Genomic DNA, 26,687 nt, shown 5'->3' on the forward strand with positions numbered 1-26,687 from the left:
CCAAAGAGACTTTGAAAGGCTGTTAGTGACCTAATACTACAAATCGAAGTAGTTGTGGTTACATTTTGGAAAAAAATTCACCTTTATACATTTATTGCAGAATTTATTGAAATCGACATTTTCTGCGTGATCGTACTCATCACCCTGTAATTCCGGAACCGGAAGTCGGATCCATTAGAAATTCAATTGCAGCCTATGGGAACGTTGTACCTTTCATTTGAGACTAAGTTTGTCAAAATCGGTTTCGCCATCTCTGAGAAAAATGAGTGACATTTTTGGTCACATACATACACACATATATACACACGCACAGACATTTGCCTAACTCGACGGACTGAATCGAATGGTATATGTCACTCGGCCCTCCGGGTCTCCGTTAAAAAGTTGGTTTGCAATTGCAATACCTTTCTATTGAGAAAGGCAAAAAGACGCTGGAAGGGACCAAGTATGACGGTTGAAAAGTTCTCTTAGAATAAAGTTGATCTGAAGTATGCCAAATTTTGAAACTAAAGTGAAAGACATTGGAAGTATAATAAAGGACGCTCCTTAAAATCGGCCAAGTCGAAATTACGGACACGTCCTGTAAAATATGGATGGTTGGTATCCCTATTTTCGGGTCAGTAGTCTACGGACTTTTGGACGCATTTCACACATTCCATGCTCGAGAATTACATGTTTAGCATTGTACAAGATAGTAGTTCTGATAGGAATTTGTAGTAGCAGCCTTAAACTAATTTTGACTTTTTTCTTCTTGTTCCAGGGCGACATTTTTACAGCATGAAGAAACGACTCCGTCGGGCAAGGTCGAAACTCAGTCGATTGCTAAACCGGCCATCATGCGCGGATACGATGGTAAGTCTTTTTCCAAATTAGAATAAATTTAACTGTCACACATTGACCCAATCAGAAGAGTTGAGCTGGCACCGATCAAACTAAAGAACATAAAACTTAGGACGACGATAAAAATATCCAGTTCACTGAAATATCAGCTTTCCACATTGAATTCCTGCACGAAACGAGGCCAGCAGATATTTTTTCCAATCTTTTCCCTACAATGAAATCTATCACATTGTACAATAGCTCGGATAGCAGAACTGATTCCTCCCACTCTGCTGCCAGTCATAGCAGCTTGCATTACTCAACCATGACCAATGTCAAACCGACGTCATGCTGTTTCGTTACGTTATAATGCGGGTTTCAACTCTTCCGAGAGGGGCGGAGTGGAGAATCGCTGAGGTGGCAAAATCCATTGCAGCCAGCGCCTCCAGTTAGGAGGGAGTCCTATATGGTTGATAAATAGTGGAAAGGATGTTAGCTGTCCATCATACACACTTACAGCACTTCAAGCTTACATCGTTTCTCCTGTTCAGTCAGCATCAATCGGATGTTATCTTGTTCCAACCAACGTTTTGGATGTTTCAGATTATATTCATATCCATTGTCGCTTGGCACTAGATAACACCCAAACGACGATACGTGTTCACACGTTTCTCGTTTCATTACACTATTATCTAGTTTTCTTTCACGGTTTTCAGCACTCGGTCCGAGTGTGAGTTATTTTATGTATATGATTTTGTACGATTTATTTATCATTTGAATTTTTTCTTTCATTTTTCCCCTATGTTGCCGTTTGATTTTATGCTCTGGCTTGATTTGGCTTGGGTTTGGACCGATGTCCTTAGGCGAGCGCCCATATGGAACCGGGGAAATGCAGTCCATGCAGTACGGTGCCATCGTGGGGCAGGTCAATCTGGCCCATCAACCGCCCATGGTGAGATTACTTTTTCTTTCATTTGTTCATTAATTTTCTTTCTAACAATCATTCATTTCGTTTTTCTTTTATTAATACCATAAGTGTTAAAAGTAATGGAACTTATCACTATCAAACAATCAATTTTCTTTTTTTTTTCACGCTGCCTATAACTAACTTACTATTGACTAACGCAATCGTCACTGCACAGGCGTAGGTGAATTGACTTTTCTCATACTAAATTCAGTAGACTTGTTAGGGAATAGTAATTGGCATGCCTGTCAGAATAACTGAAATTACTAGCGTAAAGCAATTGATTCTAATCAAGAAAGTAATATCAGTTCATTTCTAATCAATCCGTCGTTAACCAATATCCCACCATTCCTCCTCGATTCAGTTACAACAAACTCGCATCAGTTCGGTTCTCTCGGAGCCCCAGCGAGCCCTGGTCGGCTACATCTCCGCTGGTCAGGATGCAATCAACAAGGCGGAGAAAGATCTGGAAAGCAAGGCTCAACTACCCCCACTTGGAACGGATCCGGGTTCGATGCAGTGGCGTGAAGAAACGCTGGACACATCGAAGCAAACGGTCACCACCCACTTGGCTACGATGAATGCGGCAACGGCTCAGGTTGTGACCGCTTCACAGCCGGATGAAATTGATCACGATGCCGTGGGTGCTGCTGTGTCGCAAATTACCCAGAGCATTCCGGAGGTCACAAAGGAAGTGCGTCTCATCGCCGCTTTAATGGATGATGATTGTACCGGGGATAAGCTGTTGGAAGCGACCAGAAAGCTGTGTGCTGCGTTCAGTGATCTTCTGAAGTCGGCCGAACCGGAGAGTAAAGAACCACGGCAGAATCTGCTGAATGCTGCTAGCCGCGTAGGCGAAGCTAGCGGACAGGTGCTCAGTACCATGGGCGAGGAAAGTATGGAGAGTCGAGAGCTGCACGATATGCTTCTGGGTTTGGCTAAAGCCGTGGCCAACACAACGGCGGCTTTGGTACTCAAGGCCAAATCCATTGCGGCGGTTACCGAGGACGAAGCAACTAGAAATAAAGGTAAAAATATTACGTCTTTTTGTTTGTAAATTAAGTAGATTCAAATATCTTTCCACCTTTTCAGTCATTGGTGCCGCAAGCCAGTGTGCGCTGGCCACGAGCCAGCTGGTGGCTTGTGCCCGAGTGGTCGCCCCTACGATTCAAAGTCCGGCATGTCGCGAGCAGCTGGAAGCCGCCGCACGAGAAGTCGCCAAAGCAGTTGCCCACCTGGTTGAGGTGTGCAACGAGGCTACCGACAATCCGCAGCTCCGTGGTGATCTGATGAGTGCCGCAAAGGATGTTTCCAAAACTTTAACCGAGCTGCTGGAGCACATCAAGTTAAGTTCTCGCGAGAAAGCCCGTAGAGTGGACGAAAACCCAGTCGAAGACGTTCTGGTGGCAACGGACATTTTGGTGTCTTCCACCGATCCCCAGGAGATGATCCGACAGGCACAACAGTTAGGCAAAGCAACCGCTCAACTGATACAAAGCATCAAGGGAGAAGCAGAACGACAGGATGATTCTAACATGCAACGGAAGTTGCTGGAGGCTGCTAAACAGCTAGCGGATGCAACCGCCAGAATGGTAGAAGCGGCCAGACTATGCGCTGGAAATCCCCACGACTCCGGTCATCAGGAATCGCTGCGTGTAGCAGCTGAGGAATTGAGAGTAATTACTACCACCACCGCCAATACTCCGGCCATCAAACGTAAATTGATTAACCGTCTGGAACAATGTTCTAAACAAGCAGCTTCCGCCGCCACCCAGTGTATCACCGCTGCTCAAAGCGCTTTGCTCCATAGCAACGATGTTCAGACGAAAGAAATTCTCCTGCAAGATTGTCAAACTGTAGCTGATCAGATTCCTCGTTTGGTAGCAGGCGTGAAGAACACCCTATCCCGACCGGATGATCCGAACGCTCAACTGGGGTTGATCGACGCAGCAGAGATGTTTCTGGAACCGGGAGCTCAGGTTGCCCAATCGGCTAGAGATCTTCAACCAACCGTGATGGATCAAGCCGCTTCGCAGCAGCTTTCCCGCTGTGCACTTAACCTTTCGCACTCGATTCACGATCTTCGTTCCGCGGCTCACCGAGCTAGAGAAGCTTGTGGTGGTAACGAGCTAGATGCTGCTCTGGAAGCTGTACGCAATCTGCGAAATGTTCTGAATGATACGCGTCGTGCCGGTCAAGAGGGAAACTTGAGACCACTGCCAGGAGAGACGGCCGACAGTTGCTTCAAGCAACTAGCTGCTGCCAGTAACAGTGTGGATTCGTCGCTGTATCAGTTAATGTCTGCAGTTCAACAGGGTAACCGAACCTATGCTGGAGTAGCCGGAAGAGATGCTGCTTTGGCGCTCGGTGAGTACACGAAGAGCGTCCGAGGAGTGGTCGCTACTACTAAGAACCCGGTGGTGGTAGACTGTGCTGATGAAGTAATTGTCGACTCGATGCATGTGATTGAGGAAGCTCAACGAACCTTGCAGAACTTGGGTAACCAGGATCAGTTGGTGCAAGCGATTAAACGGACGAAGAGTTCCCTGGGTAGAACAATTGATTGCTTCCCAGGGGTGAAGGACATAAACGAGGCATACGAAAATATGGCTGATCTACGTGCAATTTTAGACACTGGAGAATATCCACCATCGACCCGCGCATTTGGACAGTTGCAAAACGAACTTAAGAGTGCAGCTGAGAATTTGAACTCCGCTGGTGGCCAGATTGTCCACTCGTACGACAGTTCTATTAAATTGGCCAACACCAGTCAGCAGTTCTATCACTCGTACAAGGAACTGATGACCGTTACCCTGGAGATGGCCGGACAAACCCCGGAAGATCGTGCTCGTGAAGAAATAGTAAATTCCCTTCGAGGTGTTTCCAATCAATCGATAAGCTTGCTAGGAACGGCTAAGTTCGTAGCTGGGGATCCGGATAGACCGAATGCGAAAAACGAGCTGTCCTCTGCAGCCCGTGTTGTCACAGAAAGCATCAATTGCCTGGTAGATGTATGTACTCAAGCAGCACCTGGTCAGAAGGAATGTGACAGCGCAATCCGAAGTATCGAGTCGCTTAGACCGTTACTTGAATCTGCTCAAGAGCCGTTAACCGATCAAGGCTACTTCGATTGTCTGGATACGGTGATGGAAAAATCTAGAACTTTGGGCGATGGCATGACGGGAATCGCCAACAATGCCAAGTTATCGAAGCACGCTGAATTCGGCCATTCGGTGGATTCCGTTTCCGACTCAATACGTGGACTGATTGAATCTGCCGGTCAAGCTGCCTATCTGGTTGGTATTTCTAATCCGACCAGCGTCGGAGGACGCCAGGGATTGGTGGATCAAAGGCAATTTGCTCGTGCCTTCCAAGCGATTCGTCAGAGCTGCGAGGTTCTGCTAGGACCTGCTTCCTCTCAGCAGCATGTTTTCTCTGCGGCCACGATCATCGCTAAACATACATCGGTTTTGTGCAATGCGTGTCGTAATGCAAGCTCAACAACTACCAACCCGGTAGCTAAGCGTCACTTCGTCCAGGCAGCAAAGGAAGTTGCCAACTCTACTGCTGATTTAGTACGGGAAATCAAGGCTTTGGACACGGACTACAGTCCGGTTTCGAGAGCACGCTGTGCCACTGCAACCGAGCCTCTCTTGGAAGCAGTTTCATCTCTCTGCCAGTTTGCAAATTCTCCTGAGTTTATCTCCATCCCGGCTCGTATCTCAACCGAGGGCAGAAAGGCACAGGAACCGATTTTGCTTGCCGGTCGTGGCATCCTAGATGGAGCCGTTGATATGGTAAAAACAGCGAAGGTGCTAGCTATGACTCCGACTGATCCTCCAGTTTGGCAGCAACTTGCCATTCACAGTCGAAACGTGTCGGAAAGTATTAAAAAACTAGCTTCTAGCATTCGTGAAAAAGCTCCTGGACAACTGCAGTGTGACCAAGTTCTTGAAGTCTTGAAATCATGTTCCAGGGATCTTAATTCGGCTGCTCTTGCCGTAGGTGTTGATGGTCTGCCACAGCGTAAGGAGAATAATTTGCAAGGTTTCACAAACCAATCACTGAATGCTGCATCGGAGTTGATTGATCGTTTGGAACCGGTCAAATCATCGGCTAAGAAAAACGCTGAAAGTTTGGGTCACGCTGTCAATCAGATTGCCAAACATGCGGTTCCGTTAACAAGCGGAGTTACTGGGGCTTGCTCCCACGTAGTTCACTCGGGACAGCAGACAATTCTAATCGATCAGGTGAAATCAGTGATCGAGTGCTGCTCCCAATTGGTGCAAATCGCTAAAAATGCCGGAGGAAATCCCCGTGCCTCGCATTTACACCCCGAACTAGACGAATCAGTCGAAGCGACCCGCGAAGCGATTCAGGAACTTAACGCAACCGTCGAACGTCTGTCGACTGAAAATGGAGTTGTCACTGGGCTTATGGAGCAGATCTCCCGTTCGATGTCACGCATCACCGACAAGCGTCAGTCCTTCCTGGGAGCTACCATGAACGATAACTACGTGGACTATCAGACCCGCATGGTTCAGTCTGCTAAGGAGATTGCTCGTTACGCAAACGAAATCAATGCTAAGGCCGCCGTAGATCCTTCCAAGTTGGCACAATTATCCGTCGAGATGACTCACCATTACACACAGCTGGCTCAGGATTCGATTGGTGCTTCTGCTCTGACCACATCGCCGGATGTGGCCATCCGTATTCGCAGTACCGTGCAGGATCTGGGTCGCTCCGTTAATGTTCTGATCCAGTCAACGGCCGGTATTCGCAAAGATGACAGCTCCGGCCTGGTGGAAATTTCTCGCGGTGCTCGTGATGTCTCCGAGAAGGTATCGCAAGTGCTGGCTGCTCTGCAAGCCGGTTCCCGTGGTACCCAAGCTTGCATTAACGCTTCCAGCACCGTTTCCGCCATCATCAGCGATTTGGATACGACCATAATGTTCGCTACGGCCGGAACACTGCACTCGGAGGATGACGAGAAGTTTTCCGACCATCGGGAGCACATCCTGAAGACCGCCAAGGCACTGGTAGAGGATACCAAGATTTTGGTGGCCGGTGCTGCTGGCACACAGGATCAGCTGGCGGCTGCGGCACAGAATGCTGTTACAACTATATGTAAGTATCCGTGTGTCAGAACAATTCGTATCTTTAAATGAAATCCTTCCTCACAGTACAACTGGCGGAAGCGGTCAAGCATGGCGCTGCCTCGCTCGGTTCCAACCAACCCGACTCGCAAGTGATGGTGATGAATGCGGTGAAAGATGTCGCTGCTGCACTCGGTGAGCTAATAAACGCTACTAAGCTTGCATCCGGTAAACCCATTAACGACCCGGCTATGAATGATTTGAAAGATAGCGCTAAGGTATGTTGTTTTTTGTATTCGTTTTTTTTCGTTCTTTCTTTCTCTCTGATATGTTCCTATTCTGATACTCCCCTTCCTCGCACATATTATGTTTTCTGAATGTCCCGAGCTTATTTTTCCCTTTAAACTTAAATCAACTCTATCTGTTAATTTAATCCTTTCTTGAATCTTTCATCTAACTTCTGTGATAATTTTTCTTACATCGCATAGGTACTTATTTATTGAAAATCGTTTTTGAGCTGTCAATTCAAATGTTGTGATTAATCTTAACGTTTTAATACTTGGTGGGCAAAAGTTGAAAGCAGGTTAATAACCGCAAGTAATATTTATCCTAATAAATAAATAATACCCAATTAATTGGCTTTTGTTGAACCAAAATTCAAAGTAAATAATAGTATATAACAGTTTTAATCAGTAACAAATATGAAATTGGCTAATGCTTCCCATGCTTGTATTGCATTAACTATGGTTAGTGTTCAGTAACAGTAGAACAAATAACGATGATGAAGACTGTCCCATTGGGTTGTAGTTGACGAAGGTTCAAGACTGCGATTGAATGGATGGTTTGTTTTAAAAAGCGGACACAATTAGTTAATAATCATTCGAATATCAGTCGCACAGATAAAAGAAACGATTTATCACTTTGAGGTAGTTTTGCAATAATAGAATCTTTTATTAGGAACCCATCATAAATTACGTAACGCAAAAATTGTCCAAAATTGACTTCCCCTCCCCCATGTAACAAATTGTCACAAATTTCTTTATCCCCCCTCCCCTATAACGTAACAAATTCCACGAAAAAAAAAATTTCTTCAGTGAAAACATGATACGTAACGATCTAGCTTACACCCCCTCCCCCCTATGTCACAATATGTAACAACTTGTCGAACCCCCTCCTCCGCTAAAAGCGTTACGAAATTTGTGAATGGTCCCTTATTGTCTAGGTAAATCTCTTGACAGCGGGTGAAAATCGCATTGTATTGTTTATGTTTTGAATTGGATATTTTATCTTAAATGTTTTATCCACGAACATTGTTATATGTGTCCATAGACAGTTACTGCTCCCAACAGTCACTCGTTTGATGTGTTTAGAAACTGTTTAAGATTTGATTCAAAATTGGGTTATATTTTTCAACCGTTGTGGTCGAATAAACCATATGTTCTGTACATATTTGTCCTATGTTCTACGGGATTCGCTATGAACATGAGACAATTTGTGTTGTTCTTGAATTATTTTGCTCGAGATTGCATATATTTGCAAAGATTACAGGAGCCTGGAACAAATGCTCAAGATTTTGAAGAAGAAAACACAGAGATAAAGCAACGAATAAACCTTTGTCATGTACTAGATTAGTCGTGTTCCATTCTTGGCCTATCGATCAAATATTAGTAAACTACACAAGTACTAGAAATCTTTTTCTCCTTTACTGTTAGTTCCGACAGATATATATTGTTTTTTTGCGTGCGTCGTGTGTCAACGAGATAGCTTAACGGAGCCCCAAGTCTTTTATGTACATAAAAAAGGAAAGAGTTGGAATCCAAAACGGAGGCATTAAAAATATAATAGTTCTATCGAGTGGTAAAATATTATGTCCAAAAAAAAATCAGTAGTTTTTATTTAATAATCATATTATAATATTCTTCGACGAATACGTTCGTTATAAGTTATTTATATTTTATACCTGAAAACTCTCGAACCTTTCTTTTAATGCCATGAGATTCCGCAAAACATTAGTCGCTCACTTTTGGGGGAGCTTTAAACCACATTCTCTAGAAATCTTCGATAGAATAGACTTCTTACTCATTATTTCTCAAATGTCAATACAGCTCAATAAGATGCATGTCGCTGCAGTTTGGCGAATTAGGCCATTTTCTACAAAATCGACTTTATGGCTTTTAAGCGGTTCCAAAGTTACCGACGCGTAATGAGCAGATGCTAGATCTTGCCAAAACTACGAATGCATATTCACCATTCATTTCGTCCATAGTGAAGAACGATGAAGGTTTGTTGCCACTTTAACAAATCGCTTGCCATACCAACATTTTTACAGAATATTTCCATCCTGTTTAACCTATGGACATTAGAGTGGGACATGGTTATATGAAAAAAAATAAAATTTGGCTCCGAGTAACTTTTTGAGTCCCATTTAGCTCCCAGAAGAACTCTACAAATTTTCAGCTCGATCGGTGAAACTATATTTTTGCGCCCGCGGTTTAAAGTTTACATGGGATTTCGTATGGGGAAATTGTCTTCTGCAAATTAATTCTTCCAAGAGTTGCCCCTTACCTCCTAAAAATAAGTAGATGTCTGATTTTTATAGAAAATTTGTCCAGGAAACAAAGTCTAGAAGACTGCAAAACGATTTGACGCTTGTGGAAAAAGTTATTAAACAAAAACCGATTGATGTTTTGAAGATTGATGAAAATTTCACTTTTCATAGCATCACTGCTTCTGACAGTCTAATTATATACAAAAAGTTTCAACTTTCTCTTCTTATGTACAAAAGAAGCCTCAATTTATCCCTCCAAACCTTGCGAAGTGGCCAAATAGTGTAGATAAACGATTTAGACACATTAAGGGAGGATTAAAACAAAATTGCGTATAATTGGACAACCAACAGCAGTGGTGCTAGAAAAAATGAATATTTTATCAATCGTCAGAGCATCAATCAGTTTCTGCTTAATAATTTTTTTCTTAAGCGTCAGATCGTTTTGTGGTTTTCGAGACTTTGTTTCTTTGTTAAATTTCCTTTAAAAGTCATTTAACGATTTATTTTTAGGAAGTAATGGGCAACTCCTGGAGGAATTATTTTGTAAAAGTCAATTTTCCCATACAAAATCCCATGTAAACTTTAAACAGTGGGCGCGAAAATATAGTTTCACCGATCGAGCTAAGAATTTGCACAGTTGCTCTAGGACCCAAATGGTACCTAAAAAGTTGCTCGGAGCTGGAATCTAATTTTTGTCCCACCCTAATGGGCATCTGGAACCTTCTCTTCTGGCACGATATTATTAAATTATGAACCTTGCAGTGAACTGGTGTCAAATTATACGTACATTTCGGCTTTCTGATGAGTTTTTTTAAAGAAATTTTCTGTATTTCTGCTAATTTTGGTGCTCTTTGTTACCCGTAGGACTTGATGTTGCACCTCTTTTTTAATGTTTTACACTGTCCCTCTGCGAACGTCCAATTATTTTTTAGTAATATCGCGAACAGAAAGCATCATGTTTGATGTCAGTAGGAGTACGGTTGCGTTTTCCTTTATGCAGTCTATATTCGTTTCTTTGACGGTATATTGGCAAATTCTCAAGTATATTGCTTTCTCAAAACTTTTGTATTGTTTTGGGCACCGCATATTTTGGACACTTCGCTATGCTGGTGTCTATTTTAGATCACGCATCATTAAGTTTTCCGTGCACAAACTGCGCAGCATTATTCTACGAACACGTCGCAATGAGTTGGTCCAACTGAGCCGTGGATCTTTTATGTTTTGCAATAAGCAAAAAATAAAAATAGAACCAAAAATGCATGTCTGCCGGATCTTAGTGATACAGTTTACTGCTGCGTATTGATATCCTCTTCCCTAATGGTGAAGTATTAGTTGCATTATCCGCCGCAGCTTGGGTTCATTCGTTCTTCCTACTCGCGTACTATGGGTCGCATTCATATCGTCATCGGTACTGCTTACTTGCTGTTCACGGTCAGATGTTCATATTTGTTTCTTGTTCTTACATGTCTCTGTAAATCCGTCTTCATCGGCATTTCGTCAACGTTGTACTCTTTAATGACAAACGCCAGTTTTGGATTAATTGAGTTAGATATATCTTGTTACTGAATTTTTGAATAACTACAAATTGGCATTTTCAGTATAAACGAATTTCGCGCCAACTCGAAAAAATGTTGGCAGCACCATCTCAGATTTCAATGAAACTTTCTGTACATGAGAACTTTGTCACAAAAAGCCGCTTTGCATATTTTGTTTTTCCAAAAGTGATCTAGATTGTCTTTTGAAAAGGGTTAAACTTGTTTTACCATTTTTGTTTTCAAATGGCTATAGTCTACAAATGACAAATCCTACAAAAAATGTTGTAGGAGTGATTTTCACAAAATTAGTTACATTTTGAATAAAATTATTGAAAAAATTCCTCATGGACTCCTACACTGAAAAAAATCGATTTTCAAAATTTATAGTCGATTTATAAAAAAACCTATCTTTGATTTGGATAAAATTTTGTTCCAAGATAGGTAATTATGTTCCCTACCTACCGTCAAAAATTCAAGTTGGGCACTTTCAAGCTAAAAAAGTTATTTGAAAAGTGGTTCCAAACTGAATTTTTTTAGTGTACTTTTATCGAAAACTAAGCCAATGAAAGTCATAACCATCTCAGAATCCAATTTACAATCCTAGAACAGAACGAGACCGAAGGGATTCGTTTAACGGAGATCTGGTGCTAGAACACTTAGCGCACGACCAGACAACATGTTTAATATCGCGATAACCACCGCCACAAGCACAGAGACCGCTCTCAACGACCCCAATACTTCGGAGATGGGCATTCTACGTATAATTATTGTACATGATCCGAGATATCACCCGAATGAAGTCATGACCCTTATCTTTTCTCTTGGACCATACCTTTGAGATTCCCAAACTTCCATCGCTCCACGAAATTTGCCAATTTTCGAGCGTCCTCTGAGAAGAAATAATTAAAAACTCATTGAAGCTACGCGATCTTTCATAAATATCACCTTCTAATGCCTAGATGTCAACCTTCCCATTATCAGTCTAATCCAAGTGTCCGCCTTCTCATTACCCGGAATGGAGCACTGCGAAAGAGCTCAAGCTAAGGTAATCAGGTACAATTTTTCAGATAAAATACCCAAAAACTCCCATGTTTTCTCCAAAGAGTGCTTTCCATGCTTCATCAAACGGAGAGCCCCTGTAATTGTAACGATGTGGGCATGGTCGTTGGTGGGTAAATGAAAAACCATTAGTTTTGCGGGGAGAATGTTGGCAGCACAGCTTTTTTTATGATTGCATCCACCATACTGTCATAATAATTATCATAAAAGCGATGCATAGCTGTCATCGTATGACTAACGTTTCGTGTATTCTAATCCCAGGATGAATCGAATACACATCATAAGCCCTAGCCACTAGACGAAACATTGTTTATCTGATGATCCGTCCGTTAAACCATTGACGGACCGGTGCCAATGATCGGGTTTTTTATCTTTCATCAAGTTTTTCATTTGCATTTATAACGTCGTTTATATTGGGAAAAAATCAGGCGATCCGATGTTCAAAAGTACAAAATGCGCGTACAATTCTAAGCAATTTCTGCCCACCACGAAGTAGGGGCACGGTTGTTCGCGTCGGATACTCGTCTGACGTTCAATCGTGGTGCAAATGCATTGTGTAAAACCTGGGAGAAAATGTGGTGACTGAAATATAAGGACATTTGGGGTTTCTGATTTTCCTCTTTCGGAAATTTATAGGCACATTAGAAGATGTTCCCACAATGGGATGGTCAGACTGTCGCTCTTTAGTGTACAAGGAAACGCAGAAATTAGTCGTTGTCGGTGGCGTACCGCTCTTTTGCATTTCTTATCGGAGCGTTCCTTAAAAGAATGATTCATTTTGTCCTCGCAGAATTTATATGCGCGATATGTCGAGAGATCATGCGGAGTCTCTCCACGGTATGAAAACTTTTCATGATTCTCTCCGCATTTTCCACAGCGTGCCTTGTTTCTACAATAAGTCGCTGTAGGCCCAATTGTTTGCAACGACGGCAGTGCACGCCTTGTGGCACAAAAAAAGGCAAACAGGTCGACTAGCCCCGTCCAAAAGATCAAATTGAAAGAGCAGATTCGGCGAAAGGTTCGAAATGAGGCTGATGGAAAATAAGTTGTTTTTCACTGGCCGAAGCAAAGGGTCCTTGATGGAGCCAACCCCATACTTCGCAATTGAGGCCCTTCCCAGCCAGCCTTTTTGATGGTATATCCAAGTTGCAACTGAATAATACGTATTTATATCCCACTAAAAAAGTCGCACAAAATGCAGAAAATCGGCATATGCATACCAAACTGGAGGCGATATGCGTACATAGCTATTGAAATTGACGATTTATAATAATAATATACACGTTAGGCGCGATAATTTCTAGTATGAAAGCGATTCTAGAGAATGTATTTACGATTGGATATGCGAAACAATCTCACATTATATGCGATAACCATAACTAGTATACAATTCCGGAACACGATATACGATTAACTCTCGTTCGTCGGTAAAGAAGATCAAAAAGGAACAGGCATTCATCTCAAAAAAACGAATATCGGTTGTGAACCGGAGCCAAAAACCCAACCCCTAGAGGTCTCTCTTCCCCTCTCATGTTAAGGTGGGATTCGAACTTACGACATTTGGATTGTAGGACAGGACTTACTACACAGAACTATTTTAATTGTTATAAGTGCGACAATATTTCGTAATCATATCTTATCTTCAAGTGGAGAAGCCCTATTCCGATAAACTTTCGCCACATATGCAGCAATCTCATTTTAAAGATATGAGAAAAGTCGTAAGTAATTTTGCGAAATCGGGTTTCTTATATGTTGTGATATATTATGTCGTATCTAACTTTTTGAAGTCATTGTGATGTATATCGAAGTCGTAGATATGTTTATGTTGCTTATTGAGTATTCCTACACATAGGAACGACCACAATAACTTTATTAAATTATTAATCCAACATTGGTCGAAGTAAAATACAATCAAATGTGAGCAAAAATACGATTTTTACTGATTTAAATATTTGTAGCTATATGAATATAAGTTGTCAGTGCTCTACGACCAACTCCAATCGAACACGATTTAACTGGAACATCAATGCGATTTTGAATAAAAGGTCGTATTCAAATCATGTTTTTAGTAATATGCGATTACAAATCAATTTCTGCAGACTAAAATCGACTGTCATAACGATTTTGACTCTTTGTAGACATCTTTACGAGTCTTTTTCTCCATTGTTATACGATTGATGGTTTGCTGGGTTGTTGGAGAGTACACCATCAATCTCTACTTCCCGGGCGGGTACATAGACAAGATACTTCTTCGTACACGGCCAAGTGGTATTTAGTTAAATCTCGCATATATCGATGATATTAAATAGCTTATCTTTGCCCTCATTCAAGTTTATTATGAATATATACCAAATTCGTTACTGATACTTTTTGCATGTATCAGGCAACTAGCAGTTGAGAAATTGGATTCTGAGATGATTATGATTTTTATTTGGTTAGTTTTCGATAAGAATACACTGCAATGAAAAATTCAGTTTGGACACGGAAAAGTTTTTTTCAAACACCTTTTTTTTCCTCGAAAGTGCCTTGAATTTTTTACGGTAGGTAGGGAACATATATACTTATCTTGGAACAAAATTTCATCCAAATCAAAGATGGGGTTTTTTGTAAGTCGACTTAAAATTTTTAAAATCAATTTTTTTCAGTGTGGGAGTCGATGAAGTATTTGTTTTAATATTTTTATTTAAATTTTTTGCAAATTTTGTAAAAATCACACCTACAACATTTTTTTGTAGGATTTGTCATTTTTAGACTGTAGCATCTGAAAAAAAATTGGTAAAAAAAAGTTTGACCCTTTTCAAAAGACAGCCAAGATCATTTTTGGAAAAACAAGGTATGCAAAGTGGCTTTTTGTGACAATGTCTTCATGTATAGAAAGTTTCATCAAAATCTGAGAGGATGCTACCAACTCTGAATACGATTTAGCGAGAAATTCGTCTATATTGAAATGTGGCTTGGTTACGGAGATAAAGCGTAGGGTGACAGTTATTTTGCGATGTTGGAATTATGTTCATTGCCGGTCAAAAAATGAATGCATCAAAAAAAAATATTCAGTCGAAATTTGAGCGATATGCACATGCCCCAAAGCGATTGAAATGTATATAGGAAATACATGTATTTTTTTATACGTTTTATATGAAAATTTATAACTTTTTTCAAAGTTTTCAAAAACTATGAAATTTGGTAAAGTTCGAGAAAACTATGAAAGGTTTCAAAAAAAAAAGCTTCATGTAAATAAAAAAAATTTAAAAAATATTTATTAAGAACCCGAAATCTTAACATTTTTGTAAAACATTATATTTAAAAATAATTAAACGATCCAAAAACTATCCGTTTAAACAATTCATAGTGTGCTCGAACTCTACCAAGTTTCAGAATTTTTTTATTTCTTTGAAAAAAGTTAATCTTTCTATAGGGGAGGGACAAAAAGGTTCTTTTACTCATAACTTCGATTCAAATGAAATTCGGTAGCAATCAATGTGAATGCTACAACTTTCATTTAAGAATAAGACTAAGACCTAGGTGAGCTGCGCACACACCAATTTTTTTTTCGCCGAATATCAACAAAAGTTTACTGAATTTTCATCAGCTGAAAGTTTCAGCAATACAAGATGCCGAAAAATCGGTAATTTGAATTGAACCTGTTTGACAGATTCGCTTTGCTAAAAATTCAGTAATTCAAATTGTCAATTTGACAGCGCAATTGCCGAATTCTCAGTATACCGGGCTGGATTGCTGTAAATCCGGTAACTGCGCTATCAATTTGACAATTTGAACTACTGAATTTTCAGCAAAGCGAATCTGTCAAACAGGTTCAATTCAGATTACCGATTTTTCGGCATCTTGTATTGCTGAACCTTTCAGCTGATGAAAATTCAGCAAAATTTTACTGAAATCGATAACCAAATTTTGATGTGTACAAGGGCGTAATATATCGCTTCGTCGAGTTGTTTTTATTTTCGTAGACAACCAATCGCAGTTTTATCGAATGCGGGGTGCTATATTGGAAACATTTAATGACGCATTTCCGAGCCAAGTTAATCGAGTCACGGTTCAGGTATCATGGTAAATTTATGAAAAGTTTTAGTTACATGAATAGACACTTGAACCAAATTCAAGCATAAAAAATGATACTTCCCATTCCGGAAGCTCAGTTTGAAATGATAATCCCTTCAAAAGCTTTATTGCAACTTTTAAGTGGATGCTTATTTTTTCTGGCACCCAATTTGTCCGCAATTTTATTCAAATCTTCGCGATGAAAATTGCTACCAATGAAACAGACACCGTCGGGATATGGCATTTATGTTACGAACAGAACCGTCAGCACCGCCTACTTTTCGTTTTGAACCAGCTGGGGCAGCATGTGCGTTGTTCTTGCAGACGATTGACTGCTGAAGCACTGATGTACTGGGCTAATTATATAGTTGCATGTCCGTTCTGACTGATCACTGACACATACGGCGTTTTCGGAAGTCGAAACGGGAACGAGTAAGATGGTAGATGGATTGAAATGACTCAATAAGAAGTTAGTCTAATCTTGTTGGGAAGACTTTCGAAAACGCCCCGTAAATTGCTTGCGCGATCAATGTTCTTGGATTTTGAAGAGGAAATACGCGGTGTCTTGTAGCCGAACGGAGGAGTGGGACGCCAGTGCATGCTGTACAGTTCGCTGATTTCAATGCAATAAATCTATTTATACTCGTTATTCTTACTATTATTACAAGCTAACAACAAGCGTCACTTTCGTATATCAACGTTTAGATCTAACCGCATCCCTATTTTAGTAGTCAAGTGAAGCTCGTTTTAGTGATCGGTAACCTAAGGTAGTACCGGTTATTAACCCCGCATTGAGTTAACTAGCACCGAAAAGAGGAGAGGTCGGAAAAGGTTTCTGCATTGCCTTCTAGCATACACGGTTTACACGCGGTATCTTCTAACCGGTGGAAAGTCTTTTATTTCCGGTGCGTTGGATATTTGTTCTTCTTCAACTCTCCACCAACGAACTGGTTTTGACAGCTGTAATCTTTCCTTATTTTTTCCACAGATGATTAGTAAACTTTGTCTCTCTCAGGTATCCGAGTACCGCGAGAGCAGCCAAAGTTCGTCCACTTACACTAGTGTTAGAAAGTAGTGAAAGAACTGTTTTTGGACCATCGCCTGTTATTGATGTGTTTTTATCCTTCATTAACCCATCTCTAAAATGGTTTTCGAGTACGACCCTTGTCACCTGCTCTGCACTATCGAGGAGCAAAAGCTAACAGCTCTATATTAGTAGGCGATGCACGCAAACCTTAGAAGTGAATCAATGATTTCCGTGTATATTCTATTCAGGCGGCATTGCAGGATGCACTGGCGTATAGGGCGGGCACTGCATGGTGGCTATCCGATCAGGAAGAGGAATTTTTGCGCGTCCTCTCCACCGCACCGACGCTGTTCGACGGAGTTTTTTAAGCTGAACCTTTGGATGTTCGTTTGGTGTTTGGTTTAGTTACTGCTTCGACCTAAGTGCCATATCTATACAATCAAAGCGATTTTCTGTTTCTCTTCTTAGAATAAGTATTATCTGATCCCTTTCGATAATTATAATTCTGTCATTAAATGTCTAGTGTAAGCCTCATTATTTTTTTTTTCAATATTTAAAACAAAGTACACGTATTGTCACTAAACGAGTTGCTTATCAATAAAAACAACACTAGAAGCTTCAATCACGCGTTTCGTTTAAGTTCCCTTCACTGTTTGAGCCCCCCTTCGGCTTTTTAAAGTTAACCTCCACCCCGCATATCACCACTTCGTATATGTTTAAGAGCACATTTGAAGTCATATCAGTTAGTGTTTAGACAGCAACGGTTTAGTAGCCAAAATTCGCCCAACGAGTAGGTAAATTATTTTTTTTAAATTATTCTGTATCTGTTTTACATTTTGTGTCTGTTTTACCACGGTTGAGAATTGATCGGAGAGGAGGTTTGTAGTTAAAATTATAAAGGCAACTCGGTTTGGCAAGGAATTATCTCCGTAATTACAATTTTTATTTGCATTCTCAAATTCTCCATCTGGAGTTTCCTGTCGAATCGTTGTGTTTAAAACAGTCCATATGTGAAGAGTTGCGAATATTTAAACAAATCACGTTCGAAATCAACATCTATTTCGTTGCTCAGTCGCTTTACCGTAACTAAAGCAGTTAACTCAGAAAACAGAGGGCCAAGTCAATTTCAATATGTCATATTGAAACATAATAATTACACTGCAAACAATTTTGTGGCGACGCCAGTATCGACTTGCTGTTGTGCGTCAAGACAAATATACATGATTTACTTTGGATTTGTTGCAAGTATGTTTATCTTTTTGTATAGGACTTACAGGTACATATCGATCGACGTAGCCTTGTAGTACGCACCCTCGATAGTACGTACATTTAGCTTCAGTGGTGTGAGCGGTGGAGCGCTTTTCATATTACCTTCTAAGTCGCTCATTCGTGTTCCGCACCACGTCAGACCCCAGTGAATTCATTTTTAGCACCAACTACCGTCTTGGCAAAACAGCCGTATCACAGGCTGGATCGTAGGCCTTAAGACCGTAGCCCTGCGTGTTCATAATCATGAGAGTACCGGGGGAACAAAATGTAGCTGATTCACTGTCCTGACTGGTTTGCGAGATTCAAAACGCAATCCCGTTCTAAGAAGAAGATTCCATTAATTTTCTGTATGCATTGGATTAGGGATGAATGGAGATCACGTGGAACGAAATTGACAGAGACTGACTGTAAGCTTCTAAGAGTCCAAGAAGCAATTGATAAACCAGAAGCCAGATTCACTGCGAAAGTTTGAAGCACAAAAAACAAATCTTGTTGGGACACCTTGTTTTCAAGGGAAACAAAATTGTTCTTCCAAAATCAGCTCACGTTAGTCATATTGGAGAGACATAGATGAATCGAATAATGTGCGAGTTTTTTTCAATTCATCAAGAATTGCAACGCGTGCGCCATTTTAGCCTTAAAAATCCACCTCTTGCCCTATCTAGCAGAGTACTACATGAAGACGCTTAGAAAATAGCTCCATAACTGGAGCTGGTACTCTATTAGTAGTAGTGATACATAATCAAGATACTTGACGTTAGTGGAAACGAACCATACCGATGCTAATACTACTAACAAAGTGTTATGCCAAGTATTCCAGACATGAGGTTACCCAGTTATCATTCAGAGCGACAACGGGCCTGTATTTCAAAGCTCAACGTTTGTTATTTTCTGGGAACAGTACTGTCGAATGATAGAATCAGGGTACAACAAAGGCTATGGCTGCTGCAAAATTTGATGGCGAAAACTGGAGAGAAGACTTTCAACGTACACAAGCATAACACAATAGTCTACCATTCGCGTCTAGGTGTGACTTCATTCGAACTGTTAGTTCGCTAGAAGTACTGTGGAACATTTCCCAGTCTTTGGAGTGACTCAAGTACCACTGCGATGGTGAAACAAAACTTGTAAGCACTATGCAGATTCAGTACGCGATATTGGGGATATCGTGCTTATGTCTCAGCATAAAACGTCAAAACTAGATCAATCACTTTCGTCTAAACGCTATACAGTCGTTGCACGAGACGGAGCGAAAGTTGTTTTGGTTAGCGGAGGAAGAATCCAGTTTTTCCGGGACGTCCAAAATGTAAGGAAAGCTCAATTTATAGGTAGACCACATCAGGCTAGTAGAAACCCAGGACAGTCAAAAGAGAACTTTCATCCTCCCCTGTTACCTCTCGGTTGAACGTGGGCTAAACTCTCCGCAGGTTTTCGCCAGTCTTAAAAAAATTGTAGGGGTCTGGCAGACAGGGCCAGGGCCGGCGGAAAGCGTGGGTAGTATGGGTAGTACTACCCACTTGAAAATTACCAAGGGGGGAATTACCCACTCGAACGTTTGAAACAAACCAAAACCTGAGATTATCTACGTATGTGTCTTGCGCACAAAATTCTTGCATCTGAAATTCTCGATGTAAAACGATTTCATATTTTTATTCAGATACAAATTTTTTTGATTTACAATTTAAATTTCTTGAGAATATGAGATAATAAGGGTTTGTTTGAAATTTGGAATTATTTTTCATATTTATACTCCTGGGAATACATTTTGACACATCTACATCTTAAAACAAGGAGTTCAGATCGTTGGACAAAAAATATTAATACAATTTTATTCATACTATGGGAAGTAGCTAGAAATATTTTTAAGGACAAGATATACAATTTTTATTTTTTCAACATGAACAATCATTTGATTAAAAAGTGAAACAAGGAGAAACAATCAATAGACTTTCTATAAAGATGTTGATTCCAACATCATTAGCAGTGACCGTATCAGTGAAAGCGAGGAGAGGGCGGACAAAAAGGACAGGGAAAAAAAAACTTGTTGCTTTGTGGCAAACGAAAGAGCACTATCAGGACATCATGAACCGGATCGCCGACTGGCCTCCTTGGATCCGCTGGGAACTCTTGGGATCACATTTGCAGGTAGCAGCTAGAAAGTCAACTAAAAGAGAAGATATAAATAAGTTTGGAGGAGACGTGCTCGTACTAGAATCAGGCCGAAGGAATTCGTTTAACGGAGATCTGGTGCTAGAACACTAGGTGCACGACCAGACAACATGCTTAATGTCGCGATAGCTGTCACCCCAAGCGCAGAGAACGCTCTCCACGACCCCAATACGCTGGTGATACGCATTCAACGTATAATGATTGGACATGACCCGAGATGTCACTCGAAGGAAGTCACGACCTTCATTCTTCCTTTTTAACCAAGGTTGGTTGATGCCTTTGCGATTCCTAAACTTCCCTTATCCCATGAAATTTGCCAATTTTCGAGCATCCTCTGACAAGAATTACTGAAAAATTCGTTAAAACTGCATGATCTTTCACAAATATTGCCTTCTGATGCCTAAGTATCCGTCTTATCATTATCATTCTAATCTAAGTGCCACTTTTCTCATTACCCGGAATAGAACAATGCGAAAGAACGCATACTAATATTTGTAATCGGGAACGATTTTAACATAAAGAATTTATCTAATATTTTCTCCAGAAAAAAACAAAGAGTACTTTCCATGCTCTATCGATCGAAGCGCCTACTTGGAGCCTACTGTAACGATGTGGATATGCTCGTAGGGAAATATGCAACGATAAGTTTTGTGGGGAGAATGCTTAGCCCGAGTTTCATTGCTGCCAGATGAATTTGTGTGTTTGAAAAACAATTATTACGTTTATATACATTATATTAATTTCAGCGCGAAACGTCTATCATTTGAATGTCAATCTACGTGAAATGTTTTTGTTGCCGATAAAGGGTTCTTAGTTTCGTGTATTCCGATCAAAGGTCGAATCGAGTACACAACGTAGGGGTTAGCTACCAGACGAAATATTGTTTCTCTCGTTAATCCGTTGACGAACCGATGCCAATAACCGCCTTTTTCAGTTTTCATCATCATTTGCGTTTCTAACGTGGCGTATATTCGGAAAAATTTGGGCGATGCGACGTTCAAAAAGTCATCATAGTGCCTTTTCGCATACAATTCGGAGTGGGAAACTGTCCACGGTTGTTCGCGCCGGGTATTCGTTTTAACGCAGTGTATAGAAACAAGCCAGTCAAAACGTTGTACACTTCCATCGGAGGAATTTTTTATTTTGATTAGATCTTTTCGGATGTAGTGGACGCGTAGCTCTTTCAGTAAGATAGATCGGTTATCAGAATGAAGACAAACCCATAATTAAATATGCGGGGTATGTCGACAATTCATTCAGAGTCTCTCCACAGAAGAAAAAGTTTTCTTGAGTCTCTCCGCATTTTTCACACCGTGCCTTGTTTCTACAATGGGCCCATTTTTGCAATGACGGCAGTTCAAAAGAGCAAACAAGTAGACGAGCCCCGTAAAAATGAACAAATTTTGGAAGAACAAATCCGGCGAAAGGCTCAAAATGAAGCTGGTGGAAAATAAGTTTTCTTATACTCCTCGATTTTTGCTGATCGCAATTGCTTGCATACCAGAACTTTCACTGACTAACGCTCGGGGATTTTGAAGAAGCCACCCCCTATTTCGCAATTAAGGCCCTTCTCGGAAACTACACCATCAATCTCTACTTCCCGGCAGGTACGTAGACGAAATACTTTTTCGTACACGGTCAAGTGTTATTTAGTTAGATCACGTGATATATCGATGCAGTTAAATGGCTTGCCTTTAGTCCGGAAGTAGACCATCCAGGGGCCGGTTGTATTAGATAGAATTTGCATCGAAAATGAGACTTTTCGGTATTATTTTTGCCATCGAAGAAATATTCAAATTGACCTCCACAAAGCCTGAAAGGATGTCAGTCGTCGGAGATACCTTTCCATTAGTCAACACTATCATGCCGGCTTCAGTACTCGCGAAAGGAAGGTTTTATAGCAGTGAACGGAAAATCAACGCAACGAAATTTAAAAGAATGGAGTGATTGGTACTTAGCTAGGGAACATTTGTAGTTTCTGTATTCAACAAACACATTTTCGCTGAGAAGCCGGACATACAGCCCTGTTAATAAAGGGTGTTTCCAAATAGCCACCAGATATTATCAGCGAATTTTCATTTACACACGCTATATCAGAAGTTTCGTCAGTACGTAGAGAAATCACGCCGAATCTTACTACCCACTCGGGAAAAAGATGTTCCGCCGGCCCTGGACAGGGCTCTCGAGCAGCTTCTTCGGAATTACACATACGCAGTTCTTGTTACACCACAATCAGCGTAGGTTTCAAGCTGTTGGAGAAATCTGGAATCCTAAATTGAGCAGAAATATTTTTAGACCGTCTGCGAAATTCAGGCGAGCATTAAATACACATTGAAGTAAAGCTGAAAAATGAACGGTCCCAAATAGCTTCTTGAGCAAATTCTGAAGTAGAAGTAAATGTTACATGTTAAGAAGGCTATAATTTTTCTTTCAACCGCTGTGTGTCCAACAAAACACCCTTAATAGGCCGGCAAAGATATCCATACCCACCAATTAAAAAGAAAGCTCATAATTATGGAATTTTTCAAGCAATTTGGACACTTTTGGATTGAGAAACTCATCCACTTTAAGACTGTAGATACGAACCGAATAAATGCTGTAATGTAATGCAGGAATCCGGATTTTCAGAAACATATTCCAGTACTAGAAAATAATTTGCAGTTTTTAATAAAATGCTAGCAATATAGGTATGAATATTCTTGAAATTGTCTCAGAAGTTTGTTATTTATCGTTACGGGGCCATATGGCAATATCACCTCGAAACGACCATTCTCGGTTCCACAGGAACCAGCACAGGAATGTCCGTTTCGGCGCCAAATCTCCAATGATTTCAACACCACGAGATACTGTCTTCTGATGTAATTCCAAGAATGTTGATTCCCCTATTGCCAGTATTCCATTGCAATTCATAAATAGTATCCCAAAAACTGGAACATTCTCCGGAACTCTGAATTCCCGGGATTCAGAAAAAATATTCATCTCCAAATTTACTCTCCCAAAATCTATACTTGGTGACGTTCTAAGATATAACTTAATACCAATTTCCTGTTTAGGGAAGAATACTGGAATTTCATGGATTGAAATCTGTAAAGGTGCTCGAGTACCCTTTCGGACACATAACGGATAAAAGAATTTTGTTCGTTCAAAGGCAAAAACTTAGCAATGATTTCGACTAGTTTTAATTTATAATTTAAAACTGTTATCCGCCGCCGTTCTATATGTTGCATATTTTAAAAAACGTTTGGAGGAAAATAAATTTGAGTCCAGTTACGGTGAACACATGACGAGACATGAATTTTAAACTAATTAGACACCCACTAAAACTGCTGCTGGGATAGCAAGTTCTAGTTTTAAAATCTTCAACTTTATATTGTAGAACTGTCGAAATTATGAATCCAGAACTGAAACACTCCTGAACACACCCTTACGCTTACCGTATAGTTATTATCGAACGTTAAATAATATTAAATACTGGGAAGTGGTTTAAATTGTTGTTTTAATATCGTTAACAAATGTATCACGACGCAAATTTCGATGAACATTGCTCAAATATCCAACTAGTTTTCGTAAAGATAGACCGATGTTTGGTAAACATGGCTTCATTTTGAGCAATGGAACAACTGCATTACCGACGTTAGATCGCCACCCTAGTAATACCAGGTTCACACTACAGAGTTAAAACCTGTTATAATAATTAGCAACAAGAAAAATGTCATCAAGATAGCGTTAAAACACGTTTTAACACGTAGTGTGAACGTAGTATAACAATAGAGGTTTTATGATTGTTTTTAGCCACTCATTAAACTTAGATTGTACTTGTAGCGTCCTATAAAACTTCAATTGTAACTTTGGCAATAAACCTTTCTATTCCCATTAAAAAGAAAAGGTGCTGAATTATTTCGTGATGAAAAAAATATATTGCACTGCAAAACACTGTTGAGGTTAGGTATTTCATGACGAAAACAAACCAAACTCCTTTAACTCGACTCTGCATCTGTAGTTGTAAATGAGCTATCCAATATCTTAATAGCCTACTAGTGTATATCCAAGACTAAACAATAATCAAGGTTGGATTATATCCAAATCCCGTTTTCAAGCGAATGGCATATTAAGGCGGATAGCCTAGAACGAATTTCGAATAGTCTACCGCTCTCTGGCTGAGCCATTTCGTTAACTTGGAGCACGTGTAGTAAGCTGGTTACCAAAAACGATGTACGTCACGGTGTACTCTGAAAGGTTCATATGCTCGTGGGTGTGGTTGTCATTTGTTCCGAGCGACAAATAAACTAACCAATCTAGAAAGATTACGCATGACGCAGGTTTAATAGATGTTAACTGTCTTCCTGGGAAAGCATTGAAAAATAAGCGTGTGTATTGATAAATTGGTCCTTGGATGGTAGATGAGAAATGAATTAGTTTGCGTGAGGTAGACGTCAAGCGGATATGGGGATATTCTGATGAGCGAGAATTATTAAAAACACCCGAAGCTCGGTTCAAGATAACGATATAAGTGAGAAATGTGTGCATGTGAGAGGTATGAGCGTTGTTCTTCATTCACATATGTAAAAGTCGTGATAGAGCGAGCAAGATCAATAGTCTGATGAGCCAGAATTAATAGAAGCACCCGAACTTCGAATCGGGATTCGATATAGCTGAGAATATGTGCGTGTATAGAGGTATAAGGTGTATAGATAGACGAGTGAAAAATTTTGAGCGACATCCGGCGTTCACTCGAATACGTTTCACGCAAATGGACGCAATTGCTTTGAAGAGCTCGCACAGAACAATTGAAATTCACGACTGATAGTACATAAACCTATCGGCAAAAAAATTGTCCAACTTTGTAAAGAAAATGGGTCACATTTTGGGGAAATCCTATAATTTCAAGGGTAGTTTTGCTAACTTTACAGAAGTTCTGTGCAACTCAGAGTAGTTTTTCAAGTTCCAACATTTATTTTGAACTTTAAGTAAGTCATTAGTGCACCATAAAAATCTATCTAGTATCAAGAGAAGTTTTAGGACGTCCTGCAAATATCAGGAAAGTTCAGGAGATTTCGAAATTTTTGGAAAAATTCTTAGAACTTCAGGAATTTTCACGAAACTCGTCAGCTCTACAATATTCTGAAAATTTCCAGAGCATCTCTATGAACTTCAGACAAGGCCATCGGGCTTCAGAGAGCCTCTGCAAATTTCAGGGTAGGTGATCCAGCTCAGTTGTCGTGATCGGAAAAGCTGAACTTTTCCTTGTAGGTTGTATTCATAACGTCCTGAAATAAGCAAGCGTCCAAAACTAATTACTTTGCATTTATCAACGTTGACTTCCATTCCGTTGAATGTGCACCATTAAATTATACTTATATCTTCTTGAAGTACTACGGCGTCAAGTACCGAAGCGATAGTTTGGAAGGTTTTAAAATCGTCCGCATATAGCAATTTCCCAGACGTACAGCTAGCCGCATGACAAACGGTTTGTGGTGGGGATCGACTAGCTCTACGATATTCGTATTGTTCACGAATGCATGATCCTCCCGATCACATTCGTCAATGAGCAGATCTGGTACAGACCGCCTACAACCACAGATTCCGTTACAGCTCCGATGAAGCATTGCAATAGGTAGGTAATATTTTAGATTGTTATCGAGTAACCTCTAAAGGCGTGGAAAGTTGCAATCTCCCAAAACGAGAACATCTCGTCAAAAATATGATTACGGCCTAAAAGCCAACTGTCATAATCCACTTTGAATTTAAATTCCGGACAAACCGTTACATGCCAATCACAAATGTTGGTAGTAAACGAAAGAGAAAAGTTTTCTCATTCATAAACTGTTGTGAACTGTGTTCAGCTAGTAACGGTCTGTCCGGAATTTCCATTAAAAGTGGATTTTGATAGTTGGCTTTTAGGCCGTAATCATATGTTTGTCGAGACATAGTGTCGGTATCGCGCATTGCCTAGAATTGTTTAAACGGCATTAGTGTGCGTGTGATACAAATCCGGATCACTATTTGGCGTGTGATAAACACAGTCAAGCCAGGTTTCCGACGTCGTAATCACTAGGAGCAAGCGCTAGATGGAATTCTTGTGTTTTCGTCCGCAATCCTCTTACACTCTGGTAGTAAACGGGAAAAAACTACTCGGAGTGTGTAA

At 40.4% G+C, this 26,687-nt stretch overlaps 1 protein-coding gene across 13 annotated transcripts in view; it reads left to right on the forward strand.

Annotated features, from left to right (window-relative positions):
* The window catches only part of LOC131693853 (talin-2), a 202,212-nt gene that overhangs the window by 160,167 nt on the left and 15,358 nt on the right, over positions 1-26,687 (forward strand). For 10 of the 13 annotated variants that reach the window (XM_058982063.1, XM_058982065.1, XM_058982064.1 and 7 more), the window contains 5 exons: positions 761-852; positions 1,683-1,771; positions 2,148-2,811; positions 2,876-6,910; positions 6,967-7,157. In XM_058982063.1, coding sequence (XP_058838046.1) covers positions 761-852; positions 1,683-1,771; positions 2,148-2,811; positions 2,876-6,910; positions 6,967-7,157 — 5,071 coding nt within the window. Of the gene's footprint in view, positions 1-760; positions 853-1,682; positions 1,772-1,955; positions 2,082-2,147; positions 2,812-2,875; positions 6,911-6,966; positions 7,158-17,065; positions 17,972-26,687 lie in introns of those variants that run through there. The other 3 variants (XM_058982073.1, XM_058982074.1, XM_058982072.1) reach the window with 3 other exon arrangements.

Source organism: Topomyia yanbarensis, chromosome 3, assembly GCF_030247195.1.
Source record: "Topomyia yanbarensis strain Yona2022 chromosome 3, ASM3024719v1, whole genome shotgun sequence".
Classification (NCBI taxonomy): domain Eukaryota; kingdom Metazoa; phylum Arthropoda; class Insecta; order Diptera; family Culicidae; genus Topomyia; species Topomyia yanbarensis.